This window comes from Trypanosoma brucei, chromosome 5, assembly GCF_000210295.1.
Source record: "Trypanosoma brucei gambiense DAL972 chromosome 5, complete sequence".
In the NCBI taxonomy this organism is placed as follows: Eukaryota; Euglenozoa; class Kinetoplastea; order Trypanosomatida; family Trypanosomatidae; genus Trypanosoma; species Trypanosoma brucei.
In genome coordinates, this window is record NC_026738.1 from 1,162,420 (window position 1) to 1,184,077 (window position 21,658).

At 47.7% G+C, this 21,658-nt stretch overlaps 11 protein-coding genes across 11 annotated transcripts; 10 read left to right on the forward strand and 1 right to left on the reverse strand.

Annotated features, from left to right (window-relative positions):
- Positions 1-407: 407 nt before the first annotated feature.
- On the forward strand, positions 408-3,353 carry TbgDal_V5430 (peroxisome assembly protein, putative; the record flags this gene model as incomplete). Its single annotated transcript, XM_011775388.1, has 1 exon — positions 408-3,353. The coding sequence occupies one exon, from the start codon at positions 408-410 to the stop codon at positions 3,351-3,353; it is 2,946 nt and encodes a 981-aa protein (XP_011773690.1).
- A 430-nt stretch (positions 3,354-3,783) lies between these two features.
- Positions 3,784-5,151, forward strand: TbgDal_V5440 (hypothetical protein, conserved; the record flags this gene model as incomplete). Its single annotated transcript, XM_011775389.1, has 1 exon — positions 3,784-5,151. The coding sequence occupies one exon, from the start codon at positions 3,784-3,786 to the stop codon at positions 5,149-5,151; it is 1,368 nt and encodes a 455-aa protein (XP_011773691.1).
- Positions 5,152-5,976: 825 nt separating this feature from the next.
- Positions 5,977-7,992, forward strand: TbgDal_V5450 (helicase, putative; the record flags this gene model as incomplete). Its single annotated transcript, XM_011775390.1, has 1 exon — positions 5,977-7,992. One exon carries the CDS (start codon positions 5,977-5,979, stop codon positions 7,990-7,992), a length of 2,016 nt encoding a protein of 671 aa, XP_011773692.1.
- A 316-nt stretch (positions 7,993-8,308) lies between these two features.
- On the forward strand, positions 8,309-9,265 carry TbgDal_V5460 (hypothetical protein, conserved; the record flags this gene model as incomplete). Its single annotated transcript, XM_011775391.1, has 1 exon — positions 8,309-9,265. One exon carries the CDS (start codon positions 8,309-8,311, stop codon positions 9,263-9,265), a length of 957 nt encoding a protein of 318 aa, XP_011773693.1.
- Positions 9,266-9,703: 438 nt separating this feature from the next.
- On the forward strand, positions 9,704-10,810 carry TbgDal_V5470 (arginine N-methyltransferase, putative; the record flags this gene model as incomplete). The annotated part of the gene is made up of 1 exon (XM_011775392.1): positions 9,704-10,810. The coding sequence occupies one exon, from the start codon at positions 9,704-9,706 to the stop codon at positions 10,808-10,810; it is 1,107 nt and encodes a 368-aa protein (XP_011773694.1).
- A 368-nt stretch (positions 10,811-11,178) lies between these two features.
- On the forward strand, positions 11,179-11,961 carry TbgDal_V5480 (adenylate kinase, putative; the record flags this gene model as incomplete). The annotated part of the gene is made up of 1 exon (XM_011775393.1): positions 11,179-11,961. One exon carries the CDS (start codon positions 11,179-11,181, stop codon positions 11,959-11,961), a length of 783 nt encoding a protein of 260 aa, XP_011773695.1.
- A 542-nt stretch (positions 11,962-12,503) lies between these two features.
- Positions 12,504-13,628, forward strand: TbgDal_V5490 (hypothetical protein, conserved; the record flags this gene model as incomplete). The annotated part of the gene is made up of 1 exon (XM_011775394.1): positions 12,504-13,628. One exon carries the CDS (start codon positions 12,504-12,506, stop codon positions 13,626-13,628), a length of 1,125 nt encoding a protein of 374 aa, XP_011773696.1.
- A 622-nt stretch (positions 13,629-14,250) lies between these two features.
- On the forward strand, positions 14,251-14,685 carry TbgDal_V5500 (hypothetical protein, unlikely; the record flags this gene model as incomplete). Its single annotated transcript, XM_011775395.1, has 1 exon — positions 14,251-14,685. One exon carries the CDS (start codon positions 14,251-14,253, stop codon positions 14,683-14,685), a length of 435 nt encoding a protein of 144 aa, XP_011773697.1.
- Positions 14,686-18,545: 3,860 nt separating this feature from the next.
- Positions 18,546-18,932, forward strand: TbgDal_V5510 (hypothetical protein, unlikely; the record flags this gene model as incomplete). The annotated part of the gene is made up of 1 exon (XM_011775396.1): positions 18,546-18,932. One exon carries the CDS (start codon positions 18,546-18,548, stop codon positions 18,930-18,932), a length of 387 nt encoding a protein of 128 aa, XP_011773698.1.
- A 601-nt stretch (positions 18,933-19,533) lies between these two features.
- TbgDal_V5520 (hypothetical protein, unlikely) lies at positions 19,534-19,902 on the reverse strand (the record flags this gene model as incomplete). The annotated part of the gene is made up of 1 exon (XM_011775397.1): positions 19,534-19,902. One exon carries the CDS (start codon positions 19,900-19,902, stop codon positions 19,534-19,536), a length of 369 nt encoding a protein of 122 aa, XP_011773699.1.
- Positions 19,903-19,997: 95 nt separating this feature from the next.
- TbgDal_V5530 (variant surface glycoprotein (VSG), putative) lies at positions 19,998-21,431 on the forward strand (the record flags this gene model as incomplete). Its single annotated transcript, XM_011775398.1, has 1 exon — positions 19,998-21,431. One exon carries the CDS (start codon positions 19,998-20,000, stop codon positions 21,429-21,431), a length of 1,434 nt encoding a protein of 477 aa, XP_011773700.1.
- Positions 21,432-21,658: the final 227 nt, after the last annotated feature.

Below are 21,658 nucleotides of genomic sequence, written 5' to 3' on the forward strand. Positions count from 1 at the left end.
GCATACCCTTCGTATGACCGCCTCTTTTCCTTTGCTTGTTTGCCGATGCTGTTGCTGCTGCGGTTCCTCCTGCCCATTTGTGTGAGTACTGCGTATAAATTAATGCGAAAATATATACGGCACTGAGGAGTTTGTATGTTTGTTTCTGTAGTTTATCTCACTGAGACTGAGTGTTTGATATTGTATGTTTTGTGTATTAGCGTGACAGACTTCCAACTGGGGCACATTGCTCGGTACTTCGCTAGGATCTATTTTTCTTCTTTACCTATCCTATTACCACATTCCGTTCGTAGGGAATCAGTGAGGTAAATTAATTTGTTCATTATTATTTTTTTAATAGCGAGAAGGGAATCGAACGAAGGCCTTTTAAGGAAAAGGAAGGGATTTTTTTTTCTGTTTGTGGAATAATGTCACGCACCGTTGAGCTCGAGCGTTGTATCCTGCGCACCAACACGTACGAAGCATACAAGAATGTTCTGCAGCAGAGCACATCCATGACCGATAACGCGCAGTCGTTAGTGAGCACCTTAATTCAAACACATGGTGAGATGCACCTTGGGGAGAAGATTCCATCCGGTGACGGTCGTCCTGTTGAGTTCGTGGTGGTTGACTTGGTTCCTGCAACAGTCGGTACCTTAACAGAATCGACTACTGTTATTGTCCTTCCACCTTCCTCGGATGGGAAGGAGCTGCCGCCTACCGCTGCCATGGGAACGACGGGGAGCTCCGCTGAGGGCACCGGCGCCGATGGGGTGAGTACAAATAATGAATTGGAGAGAGGCGGTATATGTTCCGTTAGGTTAGACTACTCGCTTTCGGGTTCCTCCACAGCTGCATCGGAGGCTTTTCTTCTAAGTACACTTCTGCAAGACGGCAGTATTGTGTGTGTGGGCGACGAGGAATACACGACTGCGTTTACACTCGTTAGGCAAAGGGATGACCCAGTGCCTACGACAGGGCAGCAGGAGCAAGCAGAAACGCAACGAGGAAAACAGCAGTGCGATACACTACCCACCTTGTATGCTTCACCAAGTGTCTTTCGCAACATTCGGGCCTTTCTCATGCTTGACGTGCTTCCTACAATCATGAAATCGCGTTTCCAATACAATGATGATCAGTTGTGTGTACCTGTGTCGCTTTTTCGAGAGGTGCACAACGGAAGTGGCGCCCCAATAACTATTGAGGTGGTTAGTAGCGGAAGCCGAAAGGAGTTGCATCTGAGTGCTGTTGCAGTTACACCTGCATGGCCGGTGTTTATTTTAACGGAAGTGTTTGGTGAAAGCTACGAAACTCTTCTCACCGCAACTCTAAAAGCATCCGAGAGAGCCCTTCATGGGCGGATTGTAGCTGAGGGGGATGTTATTGTTCTTTCTGTCACCCCGACTCAACTTGTTGAAATGCAGTTAGAGCCTAATACTGCTGTGGAGGCGGTGCTGGTGCAGGTTATCCATGCCGTACAGAGCGGTTGTGCCCTACCACCGGTGGTTACATCTGTGCTGCACGACGGCGCAATCGCTATCCCCTTCCGAGTTCTTGAAGTGAACACGCTGTCAGGCGCTGCATACGGCCGCATTGAGCTAGAAGACAAGGGCAACGGTACGGAGCTGCTCTTGTTATTACAAAATGCTCTGGCTTCTCCCGACACTACGCCGCTCTTTCCGCCCCCTCCCATCCCTCCGACGTTCTTCCCACAGCTGTCTCTGACAATGAACATCCGCAGCGCATTGGAGCGTTGTTACGTGCCAAGCAATGCAGGCACCACCAGTGTGTTTGTGGTGCATGCAACTAAGGAAAACTTGCCAGTTGAGTGTGTTTCGATGGTTATGGCACTTCTTGGCGTGGAGTGTCTTCTTGTTGACATGGAACGGAAGAGCGACGAAGAAGTGCAGAGGCTTCTGGGGTCGTATATGAGCTGTTCTGGGGAAGTCGCTTTGGTTATTCGTAATGCGCAGAAGCTTGATCAACGCACCGAACTGTTGCGCTTGTTTGACGCAGACAACTCAGGCAGTGGAGTTGATGGCACTTGTAGCGACGGTGATTGCTTAAATGGTATTCGTGTCATATTTCTTGTTTGTGAGTGCGTGGAAGCTCCCCCACCTGCAGTAGCTGCGCAGGCGCGCAACGTCGAGGGGGTGTTGAAGGGTACACATCCTTCTGAGAAGGATCGTCGCTTAATTGTTGAAAATATTTTCACAGGAGCCCAGCGGTCCCGTGGCTTTTGCAAGAGTTTACTACTATCATTTGATTCTGTTGCGTCGTGGACCGTTGGTCTAAGTACCGTCGATGTGGTGGCGTATGCTGAAGAATGCGTGTCTGTCTTGGCGTCCATGTCACTTCCGGAGGGTGTTCTACCGGTCCTATCCGAGTCCCTGTGCAGCAGCATTTTGGAAAAATTTCAGAAGGCTCACGGACACAATCTGGTGTCAACAAAACTACAACCTGTACGCTGGAGTGATGTTGGTGGTCTCGAGGACGCCAAGCGCGAGTTGCGTGAAATGATTCAACTGCCGCTGCTCTACCCGGAGCTGCTGGGAAACGGTGGTAACGCAAAACATGGGGCCGGCATTCTTTTCTACGGCCCGCCCGGCTGCGGCAAGACGCTCTTGGCGAAGGCCGTAGCCACCGAAATGAACATGAATTTTATGGCTGTGAAGGGCCCCGAGTTGATCAATCAGTATGTCGGTGAAAGTGAGAAAAATATACGTCTACTGTTCCAGCGTGCGCGCGACAACTCGCCGTGTATTATATTCTTTGATGAACTGGACGCATTGGCTCCGGCGCGTGGAGCCAAAGGTGACGCCGGTGGAGCAATGGATCGCGTCGTGGCACAGCTGCTCGTGGAGGTTGATGGTGTTGGCCACAGTCGCAGCGATGGAACTGCAGCCGGGAAGGTGTTTATTATCGCCGCCACCAACCGCCCAGATTTGCTTGACCCCGCACTACTGCGGCCCGGTCGCTTTGACAAACTTTGTTACCTAGGTATTCCTTCCACACGCAGTGAGCAATTGGTTGCATTACGAGCACTGACACGCAAATTTGACCTCGCTGAAGATGTTGATCTGGAAGCTCTACTGCAGCCAATGACTTTGGATTACACAGGCGCTGATCTGTTTGCATTGTGCTCCGACGCTATGATGTTTGCGGTCGAGGCTATGCTGCAGGAATCTCTAACTTTTAACGAGGAGGGTTCCCCCTCTATGTTGGCAGAGCCGGCTAAAAACTTGGTCGTCCGCATGAACGACTTTGTGAGGGCACGTGACCAACTGAAGCCATCGGTGACTGCTGAAGACCTTCGCCGATACGAAAGCCTTCGCACCAAATTTACCGCTAATTCGGGTCGTGTGGCTGATTGAAAACTCCGTACTGTTACTGTTCAACGTGTGTTCGAAACAGTGGCTGTGACACGAGACAACCCGCAGGATGAGGGTTCCGGAGCCGGCAGAAGGAGATACCACTTCGGCGAGGAGCACTAGTAATGAACCCTTTTTTCAAAAAAAAAAAGTTGTTTTGTTTGTGGCGCAAGCTGTTTTTTCCTTTTTAAAAAAAAAAAGGCGTAACGAATGGTATTATACGCTGGCGCTGCGTAGGCGTCGGTGGGGCTGGTGTTGTTAAAGTCGTTCTTTTCTCCCCTTCTAAGCGTTGGGGTTTTCTTTTCGGTGTCATTCCCATTCCCCTTCCCGGACATTTTTTTTGTACATGAACTTCAATGAACCGGCCGACACACGTAACTAACGGTTTGTTGGAGGGTGCTAGAAACAAGGTGCAGCCTAACGTGCGGCAGAAATGACGGGAAAAAATCACTCGGTCGACAGGAGTAGCGGATTTAGCTTATTAATTGATGGGAACGAGCAGGAAAATGCCGAGCTCACCTCCGCAGCCGCCTCCTCCCCCTCCTCCTTTACCGTGAGGCGTCGCATGAGCATGCGGGAGCACCTTAGTCTATTCGCCATGTCCTTTAGCTACGGATTGTGCTTTAACACTCTTAATAACATTGTTATTCCCAAGACTGTCGCAAGAATAACACACGGCAAGGAAAGTCTCTGGGTTGGTGTGCTAATGGGTATTGGGGCCCTGTGTCAAATCACTTCCCCTCTGTTTGGTGCCTGCAGCGACCGGCTGGGTAACCGAACCATGTTCTTGACGAATGGAGCCATGCTGACAGTTGTTGGCCTCGTCTTATTTACCTTCGTTGAGATTACGAATTCAATGTTAGTTTTGTGTACCGCACACTTCGTCTCCTCGGTGGGTCTCTCAGTTGCGTACAGCATGGTAGTTGCTCTCCTGAATGATTATGTTGCTAAGGAGGAGACTGGAAAGGGGAGCAGTGCCATGGCACTGCTAGCAATTATAGGAAGTGGTGTTGGCTACACGATGTTGGCTGTCGGTGTCTCCACAGTTTTCTGTCTCGGGACGTATGCGCTTGCAACCATCTTTTGTTTAGTAATCACATTAAATTCTATTCCATCGGAATCACTGAGACAGCCGCCTCAAGCGTTGCACTTCAGTGACACGATACTGAACTCCTTCACCATTCCATCCTTTCGAATTTTCCCCGACTTTGGCTTTGCGTGCGTCGGGAGGGGGCTTTTTAACTGCGGTCTGGCAGTACAAGTATATATCATATTTTTCCTGCGAGACATTGTGCAGTTGGCGAGCCCCGCAGAGGTAACCTCGGCGCTGTCTGTTGCAGCTCTCCTCGGTGGCCTGTTGGGAGCCGGGTTGAGCGGTCCCGTCTCCGACCGTGTGGGACGTAAGTCACTGATATATCTTGCAGCGGTGACATGCTCCCTATCGCTGCTCATGTTATTAGAGGTAAGAAGTTTGGAGTTTCTGTACATTATTGGGTTTGTGCATGGAATGGGAAGCGCGTCATTCCTTTCGGTGGACTACGCGATTGGTGTGGAAACGTTACCGCGGAAGGACGGCATGCCGATTGATACAGCAAAGGATTTGGGCATCTTCGGTGTGAGTGCGACAATTGGAACGTTTGCCGGACAGCTACTGTACGGTATGCTGCTTCACATGTATGTGTCTAAGGGGGAAGGCAACACCCAGCGCTACAGCAGTATCGGGTTTGTTGCCGTCTACAGTGTGTCGTGCATGGCTTTTATTTGCAGTGGGATCACACTAGCGTTTATTAACACGAAGTAAAGGATTTGACACTGGCGCAACCATATCTCGAGTCGGAGTGTGGTTCAGGGAACAGGTAACAGCGGAAATTGAAGCAGGTGAAGTCCTACGATGTGTTTGCTAAGTTGCTGCTTGATGCGGTTCCACCCGCAGGTAGCCTCCATGAAGTTCACGAGTAGCCGAAAGAGTCCGCGTATGACAAATAGATGAGTGGCTTGCCACAGATAATTTTTTTTTCCTCTCTTTTGTGTTGGTCGTTTAAATAACGGCCACAAGGTGCGTTTGTCTGCGTAGCACTCCGGTGGAAATAATATTATGTTGTGGCACATATGGGGTGAAGTTGCTGAGCATTTGTATGAACAGTCCCGCGTAACGCTGGTTTTGAACTTGCCGTGTGTTGTCTTTTTTTTTTTTTTTTGAAGGTTTTGTTTATTCTACCCATTTTCCTTAATCGGTGATGTGGGCCAAGGTTCTCTTAGAAGATGCAATTCCGCACAATCTCTTCTCTCTTTTTTTTTCGGTTTTTACATGACTTTTTATCCGTTTATACGTGCACAGGGGTCCTGGCAGAGATGGAGCCGTGTGGTAGACTTCTGAGACGTTACTTCCTTTTGCCGCGGCCTCACATTGTTATGCACCAATAAGATGGTATTTGGTATGTACCTAAATTGCAAGTCGTGTTTGCCACTGGCGCTACTCTTGTGTTTGTGCTTCGTTTGGAGCGAAAGGACTGGAGAAGTGGCTTTGGTTCCATCTCTAAACCCTCTTCCAACTATTTAATCATTCAAGTTACTCCTTCATCTTCACCCACTGTGACTAACCAACAAAACAAAGAAACATAAAGACATGTCGTCTTCAGACATCGCGGTGAAGCGGATCCGTCGTCAATGGGAACCTGAAGATAAGGCATGGCACGATGAGGCGCTGCAGCTGCCATGGGAGGAGGTCTCACCGCCGCTGCACAGCGCCACCTTATTTGCCTTACGTAACGTCTTTTTCTTTTCTCACGCTACAGCAGTCCAGGCACGCACAATTAGTGTCTTTTGTTCTTCGGGAAACAGTACCATAGTTGAAGCACCAACTGGTAGCGGGAAGACACTTGCCGTGCTCATTCCACTGATGGAACGTACAGTACGGGCGTGTGATGCTTTTGTTGCAGCGCACAACTTTCCGTTGCTACGGCGCGATATTATCGGCATCGTTCTGGCCCCGTCGCGCGTCCTTGCGGAACAAACGTTTGTGGTCGGTCGCAACCTTGCCGCACGCCTGCCGCATACAATACGGTTCGCCCTGTGCGACGGGGCGGTACAGTCAGCGGATGTAGTTCTAAAGAGTTTAAAGGCTGCGGCGCGTGGTGCGGGAACTTTTCTGGTGACAACGCCACGTGACTTAGTTGACTTTATTGCTGCTTTAAATACAAAGCGTCCTACAGAACACCCACCTGTAGCGAGAAGTGACGCCGAAACTAGCGAGGGCGGCCGGTCAGTGCACAACGAACCGGATGAACGGGAGGAGCTTCTGGCCGCACAAGACGAGGAAACACTGCGACGCTACTATGAGAAGCGCGGTAGGCGTAAGGACACGAGCGAGAAAAACACTGGACACAACGTACAGCTGCATGGCTGTCACAATGAGCGGTTTGTACTTGTAGTGGATGAAGCGGATCTTGTCTTTCATTCAGTTGAGATGCGTGGAATCGTGACTGAGTTTGTGGCGACGCACGCTTATTTGGAGCAACCACTGGACAAGCGGCTGAAGGAAGAGCGTGGTGAATCCACGTCAACATCGACAAATTCCTCGGAGAAAACCTTATCGATGGATTTGTCATTTGTCGGCGCAACTGTGTCAACTTCGACGGAGGTACAGACTTATGCTGAGAGGGCGTGTGCTGCTCTCCAGTCCAAGTTACACAAAGTGGTGCTTAATAGCAATGAAGACTTTGTAACCCAACTGCAGAACCGCTATCTGCTTTGTGAGGCACATGACTTTTTACCGATATTGATTCAGCTAATGAACTTACACTCATCCAAGAAGCATTTTATCTTCTTTAACAGTCCCAGAACGCTCCGTTTTGTTGAAAAGTTGTTTTCCCGTTTGGTGGAGAGCCATCAGATGTTGTTGTGCATCAACCATGTGTTTGTTATGTACGAGGGAATGAACGAGCGCACCCGACTGGACCAGTACAATGCTTTCCTCAATCACAAAGCGGAGGTGAAGGCGGGCACTACAGATGGGAAGAAGGCTGCACTGCTCTCCGCAACTGAAAAAAAAAACCAGTTTTACACCAGCGGTTGGAAACGGGAAGGTCGACAACCCGGTGGCAGGGGTGCGATTCTTCTTTGCACGGATGTGGCTGCGTTTGGCTTGGATGTACGTGATGTAGATTATGTCTATCACTTTGAACCTCCAACAACTGTGCAATCGTACGTGCACCGCATTGGACGTGTTGGGCGGATGGGTATGAGAGGAAGCAGTATACTGATTCTTCCTTGCTTCAGTACAGATTCCTCACTGACAGAAGCTCCCGAACGAAAGTCAACGAGCACGAGGTTTAACACATTAATCAACACGAAGAGCGCAACGTCCAGCATTCAGACACAGCAGGTATCAGAGGCTGACCTTAGCGAAGAGCGACGCCAGTATCTGAAAGAGTTGGGCGAGCGAAGTGAGTTGCAGCCGTGTTCCATTCCCCCTTTCGCCCCCATCGCGGCAACTGTACGAAACGTGATTTCCCAGCACAATAAAATTAAGACATTGGCTCAGCAGGCGGCCATGTCCATGTGCACCGCTCCATCTTCTATGGAAGGGGCGAAATCATGGTTTGACCCTAAACTCGCTCTCCACGCCCTTCTGCTTAACTGATGTGTCAGTGCTTCCAATGTGCACAAAAGACTGGCACAATAAGTGTTTGTCGTCTTGTTACTACTCTGTGAGGCTCGCCTCCCGCCTATTTCGATTAAAAAACTACACACCTCTTTCACGGTATGATAACGGTACTAAACATCTTGTTCTTCCTAATAACTCTTTTTTTTTTCCCCCACCAACATACCACCTCCCGTTGTAGCGGTTGCCAGTGAGTTGTGCCTAATACATATTCTTAACTGGGGGTGTGGTTTTTGATTTTAATTTCATCTTCTTTCACATAATATTTGTGTGATCAACGTTAGAGCCAGATGTGATGTACAGCTATAACAACATTATTGAAAAAAATGAGCCATGCAAAAAGGATGTGATTGAGAACCTTCAACTAAGCCTCTCACCAACCGGAGCGGTCAGACAATTTCGTGTGGACGAGCGCGTGGATGTGGTGGTGGTGGAGGGTTTTTTGTCGAATGACGAGTGCGACCAGCTCATCGCTGCATGTGAAAAGGTTGGATACACATTCTGGCGGCAAAAGGATCCTAACGCTGAAGGGGAAGAAGCTGGATGTTGCGGGGAAGCTGAAGCCCGTGCCTTCCGTGTGGTGGACACTATCGAAGCGAATTTCCCTACGTTGTCGCAGGTTCTCTCCTCACGAATAGAGAAGGTAGTGAAGCTGGATCCAAAAACGTTTTCTCCCTCCATGGAAGGGGCTGAGGAGTTATTTGCACGTGACCTTGAGGGTACATGGGTTCCCCAACAACTAGCACAAAACCTTTTGTTTGCGCGCTACGGTGCGGGTGGTCACTTCTCTCCGCATATTGACGGCTCCACCATCGTTGATATTAACACTCGGTCCCTTTACACTTTGCTTATTTATCTTAATGATTGTGAAGCAGGTGGAGAAACGGTGTTGTTTGACGGGGAACAGGCGGAGGTGCTGAAACGTGATCCAGAAAGTGGGAAATATATTGGGAGGCGGGAGAACCGCATAGGTGCTGTGAAACCTACGAAAGGCACCGCTGCTTTCTTTTACTATGATGTGTTGCACGAGGGATCGCCTGTGGGAGAGGGGCACTCCAAGTACATCATTCGCGGTGATTTTCTGTACCGTCGCAACCCACCGATCCTAACAGCGGAGAACGATATGAAGGCGTTTGAATTGTATGAAAAGGCGCGCGTAGCCGAAAGTAATGGAGACGTTTTCGCAGCGTGTGAAATGTTTCAGCGGGTGCGAAAGCTCTCCAAAGGAATAGCAGAGTTATACCAACTGTGAGCTAAGGAGCCGCTTCACTACTTTGTTTTATTTTTCGTTTCGGCGCGGCCGTCCGGGTGGGGTACAAGATATATTGCTGGCAACCCACCCTTACACGTTTTACAAAGCAAGTTTACGAGTAACAATGGGTGAGAACCGCCCAAAAAATGGAAAGAAGACTTATATGCGGCGGGCGGAAAGGGGGTTTTATGGTTTTTTTTTTCACTTTAGCGTGGTGTTAAGAGTCAATCAAGGGGGTTCTGTGAACGGCTTTAACGAGAACATATTACAGCACTAAGACAAGTCTAAATAGTGAACCCCGTAAGTTTTTAAAGGACTGTTATTTGATCCTCCAATCCCTTTTTTAATATATATATATATATCTTCGCCTTCTGATTAGGAGGTTCGCGCATTACTTTGCTTACATTCCTTCACCACAACCCTATCGTCAACCACAAGATGGAGTCCGGGGGGTTTGCAGAAGACTATGACCCAAATAGCTCTTTGCATCATCAGTACTATGAAAGTTATTCAGATCTTGCTGTGCACCGCTTGATGCTGGAGGATGCGCAACGCATGTCGTTTTATCGCAAATCCATAGAGCAAAGTGCATCCATTGAAGGAAAAGTGGTGGTGGACGTGGGTTCCGGCACGGGGATTCTCTCGATGTGGGCGGCACGCGCTGGAGCGAAGCACGTCTTTTCCATTGAAGCATCATCGCTGAGTGAATTTCAAATCGGAGTCGTCGAAGACAATGATCTTTCGACGAAGGTAACGGTACTCGGAGACACAGTGGAGAATATTATTGCCGGTGGTGTAGCGAATTTCGTGAACCGTCACAAGGCTAAATTGGGGAAATGTGGCGTAGCAGTGCTTCTATCCGAATGGATGGGGTTTTATCTGTTCCATGAAGGTATGCTTCCCTCCGTCATCCGTGCGAGGAACTTCTTTCAAGATGTCAACGCCGCCCTGGGGGTTTTGCAGCCTATTGAAATGATCCCTGAGCGCGCCACTGTTTTCGTCGCCCCTATTACTTGCAAACCGTATTATGTGCAGCGATACAAAAACTTTTGGCGTGATGTTGGCGGCTTGGATTTTAGTCGCTATGGACGGATAGAATATGAAGTATATCTCGAACAGGCGTCACCTCTCGTTGAGTGTTTACCACCCTTGTGCCTTCTCCACGAAGGTCTTTCCCTGATTGAGTTGAATTTATCAACAGTTCAGGAGGAGGTACTCACATCATTGCAAAATACCGTCCATTTCGACTTGAAGGAATCCGCTGAGTTTCAGCAACACGCCAGGGAAGCGGGTAGTGAAGGGCGGGTTTCTGTGGACGGTTTTACCGTATGGTTTGATGTAAGTTATGGTGCCCACACACTTAGCACATCACCTCGCAGCCCTTCCACTCACTGGAAACAAACCACCATCCTTCTTCCAAGAGAAGCCCGAAACGAAGAACTCGTGTCCTTCCCCGTAGAGGGTGGCGAGCTCGGTGTGGAGATGCATATTAGTGCATCAGATAAAACCCTTCGCTTCTACACCATTGAGCTCGAGTTAAAATAACGTCGTAATCAATCTTTTTTGTTTCGCTTACAAATGCGTGGTGGAGCTGATGGTCGAAGGAGTGCGTACGCAAATGAGGATGGTTGTATGCATACAGAAAAGGATTGTACATGAGACATCGCACTCGGCTATTAATACATGATCCCCTCACCCCTTCTTTTCTCCTTTTGCTCCATTCTCTCCTTTTTCCCTCATGTCATGGCCTTTCAATATGTGTTCGTTCGTGCAGTTTGTACAAGAGGAGCAAGTACACAAGGAAATTTTATAGCTCGGCAAGAAACTGAAGAAGAAATATATAGAAAAACAAAACAGGAAATAAGCCAGGCGGAAACATTTCTTTTCTTTTTCTTTTCTAGAGAGGGCAGCATATGTCCACCGGCCAACTTTCAGCGGATGCGGTGAAATACCTTGAGGAGAAGCGTGTCACTTACCTGCTGGAGGAACTCTTTCACGATGTGCTGCGGAACCTTCCCGAAAACCCCTTAGAGTTCCTTCTTAAAGCGCTGGAACGTAAAACCACATTGCATCTCATAATTGTGGGCCCTCCGGGCAGTGGCAAACAGACGCAGGCCCGTCGCATCGCAAAGAGGTATGATGCGGTACATGTTCGCGCACAGGATATTTTTCTCAACGAAGTAAAGAGACGCACACCCGAGGGAGAAATCATAGAGCGCTGCATGCGAGATGGCGAGCAGGTGCCCTCACATATTTCCTCAGAACTTGTCATTAGGCGGCTTCGCGAGGATGATGTTGTCAAAAGGGGGTGGGTGCTTGACGGATTCCCGCAAACGCGCTCACAGGCACTGCGTCTTCAGACAGCGGGACTTTCACCTCTTCTTTTCGTTATGCTCGATGTTGGGAACGAGGTGTCGGTAAAACGCTGCGCAGGCCGTCGGTACGAACCCATAACGCGGAATATTTATCATATCGAGTATTTGCCGGCACCAAGCGGCATGCATTTGGAGCTCATGTCTCCCGATGACGAATCGAGGGCTGCTGTGGCGAGCAGGTGGAAATACTTCGATGCTAGGCGGGGTGAGCTCGTTGGTTGTTATGAACCAATGTACGTTCGCATCGATGGTGACCGACCATTTGACACTGTATTCGCTGAGGTATGCGAGCAGGTGGACTCGAGGTTTGTTTCAGTGTAATGTTGGCGCGTGAGGCAAGAAATAATGGTGAATTAAAGAACCGCGCAACGTTCTTTGGGCTCTTGGTGGGAATACTCTCGAATGCACAAAGAAAAGGGAACATATGTATTGTAGAAGGAAGGAAATGAAAGGAGGAAACAATGGATGTTTGCGGCGCCTGCAAGTTCCGCCAGAGACATGCAACCGCCTGCGGTGGATTTGGCCGCGCATGTCGGTTGGATATATTGTTTCTCTACCATCTCCCTTCCTAGCTTAGGTATTTGGTTGTGGATGCTCTACTTTTTCTTTCTTCCCCCCTTTCAAAAATAATTACCATCCTTAAATGGTGGCGAAGACTAATTTCTTTTTCTTTTCCTTCTTCTTAGGGCTCACTACTTGTTTCAGTGTGGCCAAGCTGTTTTGAAAACTTCAAAACGAAGAGGAATAATAAAGAAAGACACTGGAAGAAGTAAGCATTAACCTCCCGTTGTGGTGAGTACGCGCCAGCTCGGGTTCCAAGCTGTAGTAACTTAAACGATTTCCGCGTTGTTGGTAGATACGAAATGCTCTCTGTGAGTCCGCCACTTCGGCGTTACCGCCTTTTCCATCCGCGGCGGGAGGCGATACCGATGCATATGTGCCCTGCTAAGACAATATTTCCGCTCATTAACAGCAACAATCTCCTTGTGAAGACGCGTAACAGTTGGGAGGACTTCACTGGGAGAAAAGAGTTCGATGAAGATCACCCACTTCCAGTTGTTGGGTCGCGACTAAATGGCCGCACCACGCAACATAAATGGAACCACTGGGATCAATACCTCAACCCACAAATCACACAGTCGATTAAAGACTTAACACCAACTCCCGAATATGTGGGAATGCGCTGCGGCCACAATATGATCAAAATGGGATGGATGAAAATAGGCGGGAGCTGGAAGTATTCAAGGGGATACAATGACAGACGCCGAGTGTTCGCAAGAGGGCAATGGCAGGAACGTAAAATGACTCCCCGCTTCATGCTTGCGCCTCGTGTCTCAGCCGGTGGCCCTCGCAATCGTTACGAAGGAAAGTTGGTGTTTTCTCCACTGAGGCTCAGCAAACTTCTTTGGGCCATCGATACAGGTCGAATAAACCCCAATGAAGTGATAACACTGTACCACCTGCGGCAGGCCAATGTTGTGGGGGAACGCGAAATTGTGTGGCCTGGATTTGTGCTTATAAGCAATGGTGTGCGCCGTGTACCTTACCCCATTCATATCGAATTACAAAATGCATCGGCTGAGAGCATTCGTCTTATTGAAGAGGCGGGTGGTTCCTTCACGTGTGTATATATGACGCATGAAGGTCTTTACCAGGAACTGCATCCCGAGGAATATCCAATATTTATGGACCAGGAACTGCCGGAGCGCCGCGGCCTCGAGAGTTTAGCGACAAACCCCAGCAAACGTGGTTGGTTGACACGCTGGTATGAAGACAGCAGTAAATACGCACATCCCGCCGCGGGGCGCCGCTATTCTCATTATCTGAAACCGCCGACCGAACGAGATTTCCCCGCCACAGTGGAGGAATATGAAATGGTGAAACATCATCAAAAATGGCACCTCAATCAACCGGGAACCGGAACGTTGCTTCCTTGGCATTCTTACAACACGGCGGATTTGGTAAAGCGAGCGGCAGGTCGTTTGTAGAGATAGATGCCGCCGATTTTTTCTTCTTTTTGCGTTTCGCCTTGCCACAATATGCGCGGCTGGGCAGTCTACACATGGAATTGAAAGGAACTTTTGCGCTTTGGGGGGAGGGGTTGGGGTTGTTGACACTTGGTTTGTTGTTGTTGTTGTCGTTGGTATGGCGAAATAATGTGTTTAATTGTTTTCGGTCGTTCGCTCACATTCCCATATCCTTTCGGCAAAAAAGTACAGGAGTGGTGCGGGAAGAAATCTTTGTTTTTTTTTTTTGAAAACTTGCGTCGGGAATGCGTTGGGCTTACGTTTTTTCTCGGATTGGTAACCTTCACCCCTCTTTTTTTCTATTACTCAGCAGTCGTCTGCAAGAGGGTGTAACTTTTAAGTGCCAAACATGCTTGACTCAGTACGCCCACCGCTAACGGAAGTCGAGTGGTTGAAAAGTGTCAGAGCTTTTATGGAGTTTGTTCGAGAAAAGGGGCCAATTCCTTTCCAATTTGATTTTTGACTTGCTCGAAACCCCAGACTAATTTATCACGTGGATGGTCAACTGACAATTGAAAACGGGAATCTAATGGTTTATTTTGACCAACAGCATAAAATGGAGATGGCTTCATGAAGACAATCAATGGTAAGCTTCACATTTCCAAGGAATGCGGATTTCCCCATGGAAATTGAAGAGGCGCGAGCAGCTCTACAGACGGAGTGGGCGACAACATTGGGAGCCACAGAATCAGCGCTTTATTATCAGTTTGAAAGTGCATGTGCCCAAATGGTTGATGAAAATTTTCGGGTGCAACCGAATGCAAGCGAACTGCTGCTTTGGTGCATGCAGCAGCAACTAACGCAAATGCAAGAAAAAATAAAACGGCAGGCGGAAACGATTGAAGCGTTGCAGAAACAGATGACGGCTCCAGAAGGGAAAAAAGGGTTAAAGAAGAAAAGAGCCAGCAACGTCCCGGAAATGATGATGATGGAAAGTTTAAACTTATGGACCAATGGGTATTGGAGGGACACACGGAACAACAGGCGACAACAACTGCTCCTCTTCCCAGAGTGGTAAGTATGAGAGGTGCTTTCCAGGGCTTACGAGAGAAGGCGTCGCCGTTTGGGATAAGAAGAGAGGAAAAGATGCGCTCCTTTGATGGCGCAGTGGAATACACGAAGTACAGGGGCCCCAATCAACTTATCACGGCTTACCAATATGTGTTCCCCGCGACTGTATCACCGGACCCAGTGTACAGGGAAACACGGAAAATCTTTGTGTCATGGCTTATGGGACCGCAGAATGGAATCATATCAGAGGGGTATTAACGATTGGGAAAACACTTTTATACGCAGTTGCGCTTGATTCAAACTGTTTAAGACAACCCTGGGGTGAGAATGCAGGATATCCGCGACGCTATAGAATTCCCTCACAGAAAGGAAGACATATTCCTGCAATCCGCTCTAAAAGCAAAGAAACAGAAACAATCGATTCCATTGAACCAGTCACGATGTTACACATGCGGTCGAGTGGGGCATTACAGTGCAACCTTTAGGATGAACAAGACGGCATCAGAAAAGAGACCAAAAAGATACAACAGACCCCCGAAGCAATGAACTCAAACGCCCTTAATGATAGCGTAGCTAAAGTTTCACAAAATAAATGCCTTGGGAACCATTTTGCAGTGGAAAAACATAAGCCGTGCAGGAGGAAATAACCCGAAAAAAGGCGAGAGCAGCATGGCACATGAAAATAAAACATTCCGCAACAGCCGATCAACGGATGGGGAGGGGTTTTCCACAAGGAGGTAGAGTGGCTCTGAGAACGGTTTTACACCGAAAAACAGCAGCAGAATCTATCAACGGAGTAAGCATTATTATTTCAGTTCCCACACGAAATGATCCATACATCTTGGCGTTGGCCTCAGAAGCCAACAGAATAGCAATGTGAATGTGGGAATGATTTCCCTTCCGTGGATACCACAGAGGATGATGCAAGCAGCGAGTAAACGATTTGATGAGGTTTGGAGCATTATGAATAGCACAGATTATGTGGAGAGAGAAAGTAACAAACAGGGAATCTGAAATTGCGCGTTGTGGAAAAGGATGCCCAAATAATGAAGCAGCCGCGTATTATTGGCACAGTTTCAGAGAGACATACGACAGGATGGGTTGTGTGCCATTCTTTGTGATGGAGGAAAAACAGAATTGGAAGAAGGCGTTGATTTATTGCATGACCAAAGACCAAGAAGAAAATGGATGATTATGAGGTATATCTCCCATTGGGTCGCTTTTCCCAGTATTTAAATACTCTCCATGGCCAGTCGGTGGCATTGTTTGATCTAAAGTCGTTCCTCTCCCAAGTGAAGTTGCCTAAGGATATTCGGCTGGGGTTCCGATGCCTTAGCGAAAGTGAGGAACTATTGAATTTGAATCGACTCCCCATCAGTTAATAAAGGAGAATCCTGGAATTTTACACACCATAACAAGGGTCTTTTCAGAAGACGCCGATGTCGTGAGGCTGCAGCAGGCGACCCCTGAAATATTGAGGACTCAAACATGGATATGCAACATATTTATTAGTGTGAGGCACATGACGTGGTTAAATGTCGTGGAAACAAAATAGTTACGAACATGGAGGAATGTGGGGCACAACCATTGTTGATCTGCAAAAGATGATACAACAATGCGATTTAATTGGAGTTTTAGTTTAACCATGAAAAGCAGACAGTATGGCTGGGACAACGAAAGTGATACAACAATTCCGAGTATCCCTTGCTATATGAAAAAAACTACCATAGAATAAATGGAAACTGTTGTATCATGCATGATGTACGCGGCAGCAGGAGTGAAAAAAAACAATAGCTTTCTCCTTACTACTACTACTACTTATTTTTTAAATGGTAACATCATATTTGTCATGATGCAATACGGTCCTGATGCGACCCAATAATTTAACCGTGCCACCACACACACAAATACACACATGCGCTACAGCTGACACAAAAATGGATGTGCATTTTAGTAAAGAAAACACCAGTGAGCAAGCAGCGAGTTGTAGCAACTGTGGCCATGATGGTAACGGATGCTTCCATGCAAGGGTGATGGGAGTGGTTTTATAATTCCTCAATTCGGGAAAGAAGTTCTTAACTGCAAGTGGTGCTTGTGAAACTGCGGTCCACTTGTTAATATTTGTCTTCTGAAAGAGATGGAAGAGTCTCGTACATGTATGCGTGAACAACACTACTATGATTCATGTTATTATTTTAAAAAATATGGTGGGAATTGCAACACACATTCGAATGCCAATGGTTCATGAGGCTTTAGCCATAGATGGAGTGTGCTGCAAAATGGAAAGATTAATTCTGCATGGAGTTTCACGTGACCTCAGAAGGATAACCTGCGGCCATCCAGAGAGCAAGTAAAGGGAAGCGCTGGAGGTGAGTGAATGCGCTTTCAGACACTTCCACATCGTAAATCATAGTGGTGGTTAAATGATTATATCGTTTTCTCTTTTTTTTTCAGATATGACTCACATCTAATCAAAGCACATTGTTTGAGAGGAAATATTATTTTTTCTCTTCCTTGTTATTCTTTCTATTAACTCTGTTAGAGGGAAATCAGGCTAGACCATTCCTTCTACTTGATACTAGAAGCCACTCACCGGTTTTGTCGATTGTCATCTCCTGTTCGTGCTCTTTTCCTATTATTATTTTTCTTTTTTTTTTCAGGGCGGGATGTGCGTCTGCAGCGTCATTTAGGCCGTCTTTAACCACTGAACGAGGCAAAAGAGGTTTTGAAACAAGGTTAAATGCAGACAACCTTCTTCGCAATGGGGAAAAAAAAATTGAACACCACCGAGTGGCGTCAGTGATGACGCTGCGCTTTGGAAAACCGGTGCATTATATTTGGGAACAAGGGTAGAAGGCGACATAGAGCTTATTTGTTTGTTTTTAGTGCCCTGTTCCTTTTTGTGCAGTGGCAACGACTCTTCACCTGGTAGGAATACTCGACCAGTTCACACAAGCACATTAGCCTCCGGTAGAGAAGGTGACGAGACTCATTTAACCAACAAGTGACGTATTCCTGTAGCGGTTGCCGCATTTTTCGCAGCTCTGATCGTGGCGGCGCAAACGTGGTTTAGTGTAACCACATCTTTTCTGCAACATTCAGAAAAAGAAAGAGAGATAGTGAAAGCATGTTCTTTATCTGGGGGGAGAGGGAGACGTCCGGTGGCGCCTTCATGCTTCTCCCAGTTTCTTCAGGCTTCTATATTTAAGCAGGTTGATCTACAAAGTACCAAAAGTCTAGTGGTGGCCGCTTGTGTGCGTTATCCCCTCTTAACCCGAGTTGTTTTGTTTACTGGTTTTGGTGCAGTGTGAGAGTTTGTGGATTTATGCGCACGTCTTCCACTTAACCTCACTTCCATGAGGAAGTTACCGCTGCGGCCAGCTGGCTTCGGGATCGAGCTTCCTCGTGCAACATTTGTGTGGTCTTAGCTTCCTATAATTTTCCAAAGTTTGCGTGTTCCGTAACGTTGCCCCTAGCAGTCGGTAGCGGATTTTCCTTTGTCTCTTCATCCTCTTCCGGGTTAACTGCTGCGTTTTCCTCATCATCATATTTATGTTCTGTTGCGCTTTTCTCCCTAACGCAGCCGACCTATTTCCGCTGCCTGCAGCATCACTTTTAACTGCTCCCCGATATCTCCTTGGAACATTGAAATCGATGCGAGAACTCAAACCTCGCGCTGGGAATTACCTCCACAACGTTGGGCATTTAATCCTTTCCTCACCCGGGGTTTTGCGGTCGTCTCGTAATCCTTCCTTGCTACCAATCATTGATGGAAGCCGCGTTTCAACAACTGATCGTGTGTGGGATCTTTCGTTTTTTTTTGTTCCTTAGTGTTCCCATCGAAGCTGCGACGCGACCGCTGGGCTAATGTTAGCGCGAGCCCCACCACAGCCGTCGCTTCCGTCTCCCGCCTCCCCCCGTTTGAGCATATCTGAACCACTTTTCGCTGCGCCTAATCTCCTCCAAGTTGACCCCGATGAACCAGGTGTCGCTCCTTGTTTCCTAATCCAGTGGCCGCAGCGTGTCTGCGGTAATCGCTTAAAACGGACCTCATCCAGGGACTTTTCCTTTCGCGCGTTGAAAATTTGGGCCCCTTGTCTGCCAACGTTTCTTCCGCTCTTTCCCGCACATTGGATAAGGAACAAACCGTTCGGTTATTTCAGCTGCGTTCTTCCCTGTGCGGTGCCGGTTCGTCCAACGAGTGGTGTGGGAGCCCAATTCCCCGCAGAGTGTGGAGTTGGTGCGCCCAATTGACATGTCCGATAGGTCTCTTGTAACAGCTGCGGTGCTATGAAATTAGGCTGATGTACGACGCGTAAGCAAGGTCTGTGGCGAGTCACCCTTCGTGGCCAGGAGTACATACGCATTCGTTGCCACATTGTTGACAATATTACGAACTTCCCAACAAAACGTCCCCAGCCCTCACTTCAGTTTGTCACACGGGACCGTTCGTCTCGATACTAGTCTGGATGTTCCCATCATGCTCGACGAAGAGCGATAAGCAAAGACCGATGTCGGGAGGAACGAAAGGGCCACGTCGCATCTCGGCGTTTTTTTCGGGAGGGGGAGCCCTGCGTGCTCACGGGGTGTTAACTATTTCGACAGCTGCACCGCCGACGCTGTCACCATTTTTTAAAAAAACTACAGGGCTTTAGCTGCCGGTGCGCGCCGGCGAAAATGGCTCCGGCGCCGATGTGAGATAGTTGCTTTAGGGGAGATGATTTATTGCTGGAAAGGAATGTGGGTAGAAACAAAAGTATCGTCTAAATTTCAAAGGGTACAATCAACAAAGCATGGGAATGAACATTTTTATCAGAATGTCCTTTCAACCCCTTAGATCGGAATTTGCTTTTTTTTAGGACTCACGTTTGTACGAATGGCCGCGCCCGAAAACGAAAAGGAGTTTTAGTGACAGGCTGTAAGGGCACGGGCATTCGCTGAGTCGACAAACAGCGAATGGGGACGAAGGGTCTATTTGGTCTTTAATTCTCCAATTTTTTAATTCGTTTGTGCACGTATGCAAGGCACATTTTTTCCCTTTTTCCTGGCACCGCGCAGCGCAGCAAATACTTGAGCGGTGCTTCAGGGGAGGTAAATCCTCCCCAGAAGATAACGGAGAAGGCCTCCGTTTCATCTGAGAACATAAATTAAGTGCAAGCAAGTGCAAAATAAATACACGGCGAGGCGCCACAACTAGAGCACACACTGGAAGAAGGGGGGACATGTATCCTGTTAGTCTAACCCATCATTTTCCTCTCTTTTTTTCCGGTATGGTTTTAGAGAGTCTTCAAAAAGGTCGTAAAGGCGAAGGTGTGAAACATGGCAGAGGGCAAAGCTGCTTTTTTACTAATATTGTGTGTTTGCTCCTGCTGGCACCTCTCTTCAGCGGACACAGAAGCGATCAAGGAAACAGCAATCAGAGAAGTGTGTGAGCTTTCAAAAACATTGAAAGGCACACCCTTTGCCATAACTCAGAGATGGAAACATATCGAGGCCTTGATTTCGACCTTTGAGAGGTTGCTGCGAAGATTGGAGTTAATTAACCTTCTGTGCTGTCAAAACGAAGATAGCGTAAGCATTTTGAAACTCTACACCCAAAGCCAGATTGCAAGTTTAGAAGTGCTAATGAAGGCTCTTACGGAAAGGGGACCGAACGCCGCGGCGTTCGCGGCATACGCAGCGGGGAGGTTGGATGAGTTTGTTGCCGTATTCACGCAGTCGGTTGGGAAGACACCGCGAACAAACGCGTGCGTAATTGCGGATTCCGGCATGAGAAGGTGGGACCAGGCAGCAGCGAATGGATGTGAGCATAACGTAGTGGGAAACGCGGCTCAGAACTTCCTTGATTTGGAAGTCTTATTGAAAACAACATTGTTGACAGGAGGAAACCAAAAGGGAGAAAGCAAACAGTGCCCACTAACAAAGAGCGATTTGAGTGGCTATGCGACGGTGGACGACGCCCCTGACAGAATAAAGTGGGCAGGCGGGCTTTTGACCGTACACAAAATGTATGGATGGAAAGAAGACGGATGGTCTACAAACGGAAGGAACGTCGAATTCATCAAAGAGGCGGCAGAACAATTCAAAGAAATCAAAAAAATCCTCGAGAAACAGCTGCCGAACGGCCTTGACAGCATCGACGCACTAAACGCTTTTTTGAAAAGGGAAGAGCCGGACGCGATGATGAAAGATGCAATCAAAACGCACCAGGGATGGGAAGAAGAGAAAGACGATAAAACGATAATTGAGAAAATCAAGGAGATATTTGGAATTGGGGAACCATGTGCAAAGATTGAATTTATCGAAACGCTTATAAGGACTAATGTTTCTGCTAGAGAATCGGGCTGCACAAAGCAAATTGACTTGTTTCAACTCACTACTCGGCAAATGGAAGAAGTAAAGGAACGCCGCCTCGATCAATTACGTAAAACGAAGACAGAAGCGGAGAATTATCCACGGGACATGGCAAAATTGTCGGCATTAAAAACTAATACAAACACAAAGCAAGGTGAGCACGGAGAGTGCCAGTTTCTATGCAAGCGATACAAGAACGCTAAAGCAGAAAACAAGGCAACGGATGCCGCACCCAACTCTCCGGCAGCAGCAAGGAAGTGTCGTGGGAAAACGGAAAACGATTGCAAAGATGAATGCAAATGGGAAGGAAATGTCTGCAAAAATTCGGACGAAACATCAGATTACTCCAGAGTATGTTACTCCCCTCTTTTTCCAGTCTTACTTCTTTCCTTATTTTAGTTTTTTCAGTGAACATCTTACATAAACTTTGGTAGAAAATCTTAAGTACCTGTTTTCAATAACAACACTTCGGCAGCCTGTGTCGGTTGCTTGTCTCAGAAAGACATTCTTCTGCTTCATTGTGCCCCTTTGTTTTAATACACAAGAATCAAAGAGATTGTTATGAAGGCAAAACGAAAAAAAAAAATGTCGCAAAGGCAAGAAATGCCGGGAATTTAAGAAGACAT